Raw genomic sequence first — 10318 nt, 5'->3', positions numbered from 1 at the left:
GGGGTGGGGGTGGTGAAGCACAGGTCCTGGGGCACCTGGGTCTGTTGAGCATGCAGTGCCTCAGCCAACTCCATGTGAGTGTACCCCTTCTCTGCACCCAGCACCCAGCGAGCAGCTGGGAGCCAAGCCTGCGACCGAGCCCACATCCCACCGAACAATTGTTATTCTCTGTATTCTGCACAATATTCAGTCCTACTGTTTAAATAAAGCTTTGTGTGGCTGTCTTAAAAGTGGTGAGGAGGATGAAGTATACATTTTAATGGAATTAAAATTTAATCACATTTTAATGGGATCAAAATGTCATTTGGCCCTTCTTTTTCAAGGCCCTTGTCTGTCTGGGAAACGCCTTTAGTGGGTACTGCGTGGTGATGAGGAGGGAATGCCATCCACAGGGCATGTAAGAGTGCAGCGAACTCCATATATGACATGTCCAGAAATCCCTTTACTCAGCTGGCCATTCTATTCCTGTGTGCAAAACAGCATTTGCAAAAAAAAAAAAAAAAAAATTTCCAGACGTTTAATAAATGATTTTCTTAAAATTTTGTGGTTGCTGCCCATTGTCCCTAACAGAGAGAGCGTTTAATAATGATGCTTTGTGCATCTAACCGTAAAGGCTGGCGTCCTGGTTTTTTATAAATAGTGCAGTGTTTTTCACGGAGATCTTTGGTCCTTCTATGTGTATTTTACATCTAATGATTTGCTTCTATTTCAGGAAAAAAATGTCCGTGTAGAACCGGGTTAAGTCAGACTCCCTTTTTTATTGTTTAAGCTAATCGCTATCGTTGTAAAACATTGCTCTCATTAGCGTGCTTTTCTTTGTTTTTCCGAACTTTGCTGCTGCCACAGAAGAAGTGTCTGCGAGGATAGTACAAGTAGTAACAGCTGAAGCTGTAGCAGTCCTGAAAGGCGAACAGGAAAAAGAAGCCCAGCACAAAGATCAGCCCGGACCACTACCTTTAGGTAAAACGAAATGAGGAATGTTCAGAGTACCCTTGTGTCTGCAAACTTCATGTATCTGTATTACAACCAGCAGTTACAGCTTGTCTTCACACGGGCTATGGTCATGGGTACACGCTGGATAAACCACGTAGTAATAGTGGTATCCCCGTTGCCCCGGTTCTTGATGTCCCTATGACTGTTCCTCCCTGTTGCAGGAACTGCTACCAGCAGTTCTCCGCCTGGTTTCTGACTCCTGAGAGTTGCAGCTGTGAGTGTAACTGGTGGTGGGGCTGGTTTTGTCCTTGTGTTTGGTGGGACCCAGCAGCACTCAGAGCCCTTTTGTGTTCAGCCATGTACAGTAAGATTAATGTCTGAAGAGGTGAAGATTAGAGGAGAGGCGTGTAAGCAGAAAGCGAGGCTCTGTGGATTGGGTGGTGGCCAGTCAAAAAGATGGAGGAGGAGCACCTCAACGGGACGCAGAGGGGAATGGGGCACACCAGTGAGGCTGGGAGAGGGATTAGCAGCTGGGAGATTGTGGGACAGGGAGTTACATGCACTGAAGCAAATGCCAGTGGTCCAGACTGGGAATAGTACCACTGCCACTTGTCCATACTATGCCCCCATCCTCCTGCTGGCTCCTTTGTGAAATGTCTCTCTGAAATACAAATATATGTGTGTGTGTGTATATATATATAAAAAAGCAGGTAGGTATGCAGCCATTTGTTCCTACAGTGCTTCCTCCCTGCCAGAAAACTTCCACAGGAGTTCGAAACACGTACAGCAAAGGCCAGGGGAAAGCCATCCTCTGTCCTGAGGTAGGACGAGTGTTGCAAGCCTGCCCCAGAGTAAGTTCTCCAAGAGCACGTACGTTGCGATCAAATCAAAAGCGTGCCCTGTGGTATTTGCCCCACGGGCACTCTGCTTTGTTTGGTGCATTGCCGGACCCTGCCTAGAGATGAACTGAAGTCCCTGAGTGTTCTCGGAATGTTTGTTGGAAATCCGGTTCCCAAGGCCTTCTGTTTCACTGAACTCGTTTTGAACTGCAGCAGGGCAATGTGATGCTTGGTAATTCCCTTCCTTACAGAGACTCGATTGTACATTGAAAACCCCAGTGCTGGAAAACGCTTCATAGCTATTCAAGCACAAAATGCTTCACTGGGGCCTGAGTGAGGCCAAAAGCATCGTCAGTCCCATCTGATTAGATAAGACTTGAAAAATATTGTGAGAAGCGTGTCTGGAGTTAGCAACTGTTGGTGTTAGAGTTCCTGTGGCCAGGGACTGTTCCATAAGCACGGCCAGAAGATACAAATACTCTGTCCCGGCACAGCACACCCTTAAGGACAGGTCACACAAGGGTCTCTTCCAAACCACACGGAAATCAGGAGAAGGAGACATGGCAAATTCCGCTGGGTTTTGGAACCGGTTGTTCCACGCTTGGGAAGAAGCCCTGAGTCAGGAACTGAGAGGTGCCATTTAGAAGACAGATCTATTAAAACAGATTTGTTACCTTTTTTAAAACACTGGTTAAGCCGCAGTAGCGCGTCTATTTTCAAAGGAAAAAAGTTTTCAGAGTGATTGGTATAAACTCAGATGCAGAGGTAAAGCTGAGCTCATCTGAGAAGCAGTTTGTCGTTTCATCGTACTTGAATTCAAATAATTGAAAAATCATCATCTGGTTTCAGCTTCTAGTCTCATGACGGGGAATGAATCTAAAACCTAGTCCAAGCTAATCTAAGGTTGCTCTGAGCCTTGCTCAGCTAAATCACTGTTACGTCATGGCTGACGTAAGTTCCCGACGCTGAAGTCTTTTGTGTTGAGACAAGCAGTATTTGCACGTATTCTCGGATCAACCTTGAACTTAGCAGCGGGGAGGGGGAAGTGTGTGGAATGTTTTTTGTTTGTGCACTCAAGGTAAATTGAAGAGATTGAATGCCAGTTTCTGAAAGTTGGCGTGAATGTGTAAAAACCTCTTATGCTCGGATGCTTTATTGTTGTTGCCTTGGGTGACTGAAGGTTTTCGAAGTGGCAACACTGATTTAAAAGGTAATTTCGCACTACATTTCTGTATTGTACTTTAAGACCAGAATTGTGAAAATAATTCATTCCATCTGAGAAAAAATTAATTAGAATTTTAAAAATCTGTGTATTCTGAAAGGGTCTATCTGAAAATCCACCGGGCACAAGTCCCCTCGAGTAATTCTCTTGGCTGGGCAGGCCGGGCTGGCTGCAGCTTGCATCAAGCACCAGTCTCACTGGAATTAATTGCTGTATCTCATTGTCACTGTTCAATTTCTAGCAGTTGAAGAGTCAGCCAACCTGCCTCCTTCCCCGCCTCCGTCACCAGCTTCCGAGCAGACCGGAGCTCTGGAGGAAGGTAAGGGTCTCCTGGACATTGCGGAGGGATGAGTCATGAATCTAAAGGCTGGGGGAATCAGACAATGGAGATACTTTCTGCACCTTCATGTGAAAACATAAGGCATTGCCAGCCGTAACTCCCTATCTGCAAGCCAGCTGCTGTGCGAGGACGAGGTAGACACACGTGCACAGAAGTAACCAACAGGGTATGTTAAGTACATCCATGTTCTCAAAGAAAAAAAAGACGGTGACTCTCACCTTTTTATCTGTTACACCCAGTATGAGCCAAGATGTTTGCTGTCCCAGTGTGGTCACGACGAGCGTGATTCAGTATGAGTCATCTTTCTTTCCTGAGGATTTGTTTGGCTGCCTTTTTTTTTTTTTTTTTTTTTTTTTTTTTTTTTTTTTTTTTTTTTTTTTTTTTTTAATTACCATTAGCTTTGGTTTTGAAATCTTAAATGCATGGAAGCAAGGAGATTCAGAGTTGGATCATGTCTTTGGGCTTTGACCTGTAATTCACACTCCAAGGCCCACGTGTGTTGGAGGTTCTGTACGGAGAGTACAGGAGTCAAATTCTAGTCTGGCAAAGCGAATTTCTGCTCTGTTCTGCACGACAAAGGTTCACTTTCAGTAGCTTGTGATCACTGCATCGTACTCCTGCTAAAATCCCCTCTAGCAAAGAACTTCAGCGTTGGCTTACTTTTAGGCAGAGGCCTAAATCCCAGTGGAGCTCTCACAGCGCTAAGCGTGTGTGCCAGCGCTGTGTTCGGAGAAGACGACTGCTGCGCCCAGGCCCTCGGCGTAGGGAGGTGGCAGTGCCCTGTGGAGAAGATGGAAGGATTGGGGTTCAGAACTCTGCCAACAGTGTCAACAGCGTCTTTGTGTGTCCATTGCTTTCCTCCGTGGATTTTCATTTACCATTTTTACTCTGCTATGCTTAAAGAAGTGCATGAATATGATTTCTTTTCATCCGCTGAACAAACTTTGTTGGTGTTTTAACACGGAGCCTCTAGTAATTTTACAAGCGGACCATTGGTGTTTCACGTGCTACCACAGTCTGACCCAGTTTATCAGGACACTGCAGTTTGGTGTGTTCCGTCCTGCGGTCATTTTTGAGATAATACGTTTACAGGCTGTGTTAAGAACAACATTTGACAGTCTGCTGTACTGGGTGTGGTTAGTAACCAATAGAAAGAATTTGATTAATTGGAGGTTGTTCTCTTAAAAAAAAAAAGCCCCAGACCCTCTTCCCATTGTGTATTTAAAACGACGAGTATGGCGGTTCCTGGACTCATCACCAGAGGTACCCGCAATCAAAACACCCACTGAAGAGGAGGCTGGTTGGGCATTAGCGAAGGCTTTTAGAACTGTTGCCAGGGTTTTACTGCTATTTTTTCAGATACAGTTCACTTGACTAGTTCAGCGTAGGCTCTTTGATTTTTTCGTATCGCAACAATCGGCTTGTTCTTCTGCTTCAGGCCAGTGTCGAGGTTCTTCCGTTACCCTTCGTTGAGGGTTAGCTTTGTGTTCTGTCAGCGGTGTTATTTGCACGTATTTTAGGATTTTATAAAGTACTCCTACCGGTTAATGGACAGGAAGTTGCAGGTTGCCCCCTAAGCAAATAGAAACCGTTTTGCTAGTTGCATTAACGTGAGAAGGTGTCACAACACTCTACAACTCGAGGTGGTGGTGAGCTGCTGGGCTGGCCTGTCCCCAGCTGTGCGTGTGACTCAGCAGGTCGCTTAGCAGGGTTTTTCTCTTTCCGTGCGTGTGGAATGGAGTTAATACAATAGCACTGGCTTACCTGCCCGCAGGGGTGGTTGCAGGGACTGAAAGGCCCGTGTTTGGGAGAGGGTTTGATGATTTATGCAATGACGCGGTTTATAAAATCAAATCATTTCCTTTAACGTTATTCAAGAGACTTTTCTATGACAAGATTTTGATCCAACTCCTCATTTTTCAGAGCAAATGTCCTGTGTAAATCCTAAAAGTGTAGGTTTGTGAGGAAGTATGGACAGAAATGATGTGCTGAGTCATTAAAGCACTCTGATGGAAGCTTCTTGTTTACGTCCGGCTCTGAAATTGGAACTCACTGGTTGATGAACAGAAAGGAACTTGAGAAAACTTCCACCAGAAGTACATGCTTTTCCCCCCAAATATCAGTGCTGTCAATTTAATGTGGTGTTCGTGGTGGTAAAAAGACTGTGTTCTGCCCTCTGTTAGAAGATGCAGTCCTTGTTTTCTGTGGGCGAGTTGCCTTGCAGGAGGCAGACCTGTCATTTGTATTCAGGCAGCGCTCCCATTCAGCAGAGTTTGCCTCGCTCCGTAGGGTTTGACCCAGTTTTACCCTACTGGTTTAAAGCTTCAGTTCCCTATACCATCCGGCTATCCATCCTCACGCACCTTTACGTTGTCTGTCTGTCCTTCTGCTCAGCAGGATACAATTGATGAATTTAACCCAATTCTGCAGGTGTTGAACAAAAAAAGCTGAGCGCTCGGTGCGTGTATCTAGCTCAGACCTCCTTTTCGCCCCTGCTCTTAGAACGTTTTCCTAATGCACTTGTCAGCGTGTGTCGCATCGCTTTGTATCCGAAAGAGACTTCCTTCAGTCACGGTAGGAAGGAAATCACGGCTGTAGACATGACAAAGGTGGATGTGGCCAGCCATGCAGCAAACACAAATTAAAAAAAAAAAAAAAATAAGTAGAGAAGGCAGAGAGGTTTGTGGGTCGAGTGTATTTCCTGAGAGAAAGGAGTCGGTGGATGTAGGTTTCTTTCTTTCATTTGGCTGCAGAAAAACATTCAGATGAGCCTGCCTCTTTTTACTGCTGCAGAAGGTAAGATAACTATTGAAATTGATTATTGGAATTATTTTGTTTATTTCAACTCTAATAACACAGTTTTGCTCAGGAAATGAAATCTTCCCTAGCACTGTCTAATCCTTTTAGCAGTTGCATCTGGTCGTGCAGGGCTGGTACGATATTCTCTTGCCAACTTGGCATTTCTTTTGTGCTCCGGACCTTGTGACGGTGGTCAACCAAGTCTTCAGGTAGAATTTCTTCTGTTGCAGGATAGAAGGACGCCTTTGACAGACTGTCTTCCAGTTTGAAAAAGGCATTTCAGATTAGGCTTTATATACGAAACAAGAAGATTTTCCAAACTGAAAGGACCCAAGTCTCCTATGAAAATGTCAGTATTTACATTAAAAATTACTTCTTGAGAGTCTTCAAAAGATATCTGGAAGCTAAAGAGGAATTAGCCTTAGTGAGAAACGGTTTTAGTCTTGGACTTTAAACTGCCTTGAGGATTTTCATCACTCTTAGAGGTGAATAAGAACTATTGGAAGACACTAAAATAACAAAGAAAGGACTTTTCTTGTTGCTGAATAAAGCATATCCTCCTTTAAAGGCACCATTATCTTGCTAATGAAATTATCTGCAGTAATTTTGGAAATATTTTTATTAAAACTGATAAAACCAGTAAAACTGACAATTCTGTAAAAACGATGTAAACCCGTGACAGCCACAGACATAACAGCCCCAAACAATGCTAGACTTTGCCCTCCTTGTGATTTTGGACCATCACAGTAATATGGATGAATGTCAGTTCCTGTGGTTTTAAGGAGCAGAAGCAGGCCCTGTGGTTTTTTTTTGCCTACCTTCCAATCAGAGCCTATAAAGAAGGAATTTTCAGCCTTGTTTGCATTAGTATAGAGAAGTCCTAAGGTTTCACCTGCACTCTTGTGGATGCATTTTACTTCTAAAGACCCCCCAGGTAAATATGACCCTCAGCAGTAGGGAGAACCTTCCCTTTTGCACATCCTCCTTCTCCATGTTCTGTTTCTGACCATATCAACCTTCTGTTCTCGTCTCCACAATGTTCCAGCTCCAGCAGAAGAGGCAGAAAGAGCGTCCATTCTTTTCACTCTTGTCCACCTGGACTGGTGTGAGGGTACCCTGCAAAGAAGCAGGAGTTGTAGTTTTGAATCTTCCCAGGTTTAGGAGGGATTTGACTCCTGGTCTCTCACTCGTGTCCTCGCCCCCTGTAACTAGACTTTTGTGAGCTGCGAGCCCCTGCGAATCTGTTGCTGAATTTTGTAGGAGCTTCTGTGGAGACGAAATCCACAGGTTCTGCATTGCAGATGGATCCCTGCAACCTTGCTGCTGGCTTGTAAGTCCTAGGAGAGGTGGGAGGCTAAGGCACAGCCTGGGGTTTAGCGTTTCCTGTTGCGGTGCTCTGCAGAGCGTCCTGGGGTTTGCATTCTGCTACAAGAGCGAAGCAAATAAACTATCAGTGGTTCAGGCGCTCCTTATGCCCTGAAATTCAAGAGAGCAGCTCTCTTCAGCTGGCTTCCGTGGGTGGTGTTTGTGCGTGCGCAGAGGTGCGCAGAGCACGCTGTCAGTTCTGGCCAGCCTCGGGGCTCTCCTGGAACCCTAGACACGGATCCTCTTCCTTCTGCAGCACTCTGATGCGTATTGGAGCTACTAATATCAGCATAGATGAGTAATTCTTCTTCCTTTTTGTGGGCGATGGAGCTGGAACAGGTTATTAGCACAGCCCTCTTTTCCCAGGCAGAAGAAATGCATGTCGCTACATTTCCGGACACTTGCTGCCGTGTTGCTGCAGAAAGCAGAGGCTGTGGTTTTGTAAAGACACGGATGTTGTCTTGTCATGGTGGGCTATAGAAACTTAAAACTTACTGTTATTGGCCAGGAGGAAGCTCTTACAGATGGCATTGATGTGGATAAAAATTGCTTTCCAAGACTTGGGTAACGATAGTTCCAGTAGCATTCGTGAGGCCTCTTGGTTCTGGGTCTCACGCAGGGATGTGGGTAATACCGGTTACACCACCCGTGTTAAAGCCTTGCTTTCTGACTCAGTGTCGTGGAACTGAGAGGAAAGTTTTGGAGGCTCTGGGGAAACTCCTGAAGTTGTAATTGCCTGGAGAAAGGCCAGGGACACTGGGCGCGGACTTGTCCTTGAAGCCAGTAGGAAATCCAGTGGGATAGCTGCAGCTGCCAAAGGCACCCCAGGAATGTAGTGTTCGTCAAACAGCCGGTTGTCATGCACAGACACGAGAACAGGCTTAAACGTGTTTTCTGCGGTACTAGGTGTTTCGCTTTTCATAGCTGCGTTCAGCGCGAGAGAGCACCTGAGACCACAGCGGCCCTGCTGCCTGCCCGCTGGGTTCGTGTGGATCGGATGGTAGGCCGGTCCTTTTCACTGGGCAGTGTTACTTTCCTTCCTCTTGCAAAACCCAGCCCAGGCTCCCCCTCCCTGTAGCTGTGCTGTCAGTAGCTGGTGTAGTCGTGAGATGATTATGTGATTATCTGCAGTGCTTCAGTGACAGGTGAATAAAGTTGTCATTCCAAAGCGCTGGCAGACGCCAATGTGGGAGCTAGTTCACCCACAGAAACATGACACAACAGCATAAAGTATCGGACCGACAGGATTGCTGTGAGCAGCTTTACGTGGCCTTTACGAGGAAAAAAGGTAGCCAGCTATTTGGGGAAGGGGTTTTTTGGTTGTTTAAATGTTACTTATCTCTAGGGAACAGAAGAAAGTGGGGAATTTTGAAGCAGATGCAATGAGAAGTAAAGCCACCGGTGACCAGTGTAAGCTGGTCTGCTTTTGAATTACAGGGCTTTTTGAAATTCGCGTTTTGAAGTCCTTCAGCTGCTGCCTGTGAGGGGTACTTGAGAGGTTTCCAGTGCGGGCAGTCGGCTGCAGAGCGCACGCGCCTGTCAGTACCAGTTGTGAGCTGTGCTTTGCGTGCAGTAGGCGTTCCTCTAAATGACGAGGGTACAGTTTTGAAATGCACTTCGTCCAGTGGTTCCCTTCCAACGCGATGGGACGGACACCGCAGGAAACGCCGCAGACATGGCCCGTGTGTTAAAATGCACAGCCGCCTCCTTCCTCCATCCTGCACTAACCTGTAGCCCGGCTGGTTTCACCCGCCCGGCAGTGCGACGTCGTGGCTGGTGTTGCTAGTGCATGCGTCCGTCCTGTCTCGTCTGTTCTGTGTCTGTCTGTCCTGCAGTTTTTGTCTGTGTGTGTCTATTTGTAGATGAAGGGGCGGAGGATAAGGTGGGCCCGCTACGCCACTGCCCAGGCTGTGGGCCCGCTGCCAGCAGCCAGGGGCATAAACACCTGGCCCCCTCCATTTCGGTGTCTGTGCCCGATGAGGAGCCCTACCATTCGGATGAGGAGTACTATGACCACCCTTTGTTCAGCTCGGAGTGGACTGGCTCTAGTACACGTCCCAGTGCCACGGTGAAGAGCACAGAGGTCTTGTTGGGCCATGACGAAGGTGAACCGAGCATGGTCCCATATTGTTCCTCTTCCCCTCTCCCCACCCGCCATCCATTCCATTATCTATGTGCCTGGGATTGCTGCTTTCCGGGGAGGGAAACCTAGTTTTCTCCCCACGTGGAAGTGATGCTCCTCCAGAGTCTACTTATCTCAAAGTGAAGCTGCAGAGCGAGCAACGGACGCAACTTTGCGGTCAGTGAAACCCTGTTCCCTGCTTAGCTCACGGCTCTTGGTCTTGGCTCACAGCAGAAGCAAAAGGAGCAGCTACTTCCACGAAGCGTAAGCTCGTTTGTTCTTTGTGCTGGAGAACGACTGCCAAGAACAGCGTGCGCAACAGGCCGAAGGATTAGTACTGGAAATAAGTCAGTCGTTAGCACAGCTGGGGAAAAAAAACCCAGTGTCTAAAAAAGATAGCAGTGGAAGGTCTTTAATTCTGCAGTAGGCAAAGGAAATCCATTTTACCCCAGCGTACGCAGGTGACTTCAGGCAGTATGGGGTCGTGTTTGATCTCCAGTTGTTTTGTGAGCGTTCCCAGTTATCATCGTGTCAGCTGGCTGCAAAGAAGGACAGTAAAACTGTTTGCTGTGGTTCTGTACACCATTTTCCTATGGCCTGAGCACGTCAGTAAGTATTATTTTATCAGTGGGATTGACGTAAAAGTGAAGTGGCTTTAGAGGAATCAAGGGAGGATCTATATCTCAGGGAGTAGAAGG

At 46.6% G+C, this 10318-nt stretch overlaps 1 protein-coding gene across 4 annotated transcripts in view; it reads left to right on the top strand.

The window, feature by feature from the left end:
* The window catches only part of MAP2 (microtubule-associated protein 2), a 66444-nt gene that overhangs the window by 19027 nt on the left and 37099 nt on the right, over window positions 1-10318 (top strand). For all 4 annotated transcript variants that reach the window (XM_010136253.1, XM_010136252.1, XM_010136254.1 and 1 more), the window contains exons 2-3: window positions 847-960; window positions 3236-3313. In XM_010136253.1, coding sequence (XP_010134555.1) covers window positions 847-960; window positions 3236-3313 — 192 coding nt within the window. The remainder of the gene's footprint in view (window positions 1-846; window positions 961-3235; window positions 3314-10318) is intronic.

The sequence above is a fragment of the Buceros rhinoceros genome, unplaced genomic scaffold, assembly GCF_000710305.1.
Source record: "Buceros rhinoceros silvestris isolate BGI_N320 unplaced genomic scaffold, ASM71030v1 scaffold2925, whole genome shotgun sequence".
NCBI lineage: Eukaryota > Metazoa > Chordata > Aves > Bucerotiformes > Bucerotidae > Buceros > Buceros rhinoceros.
This window is presented reverse-complemented; position numbering and strand designations above follow the sequence as displayed.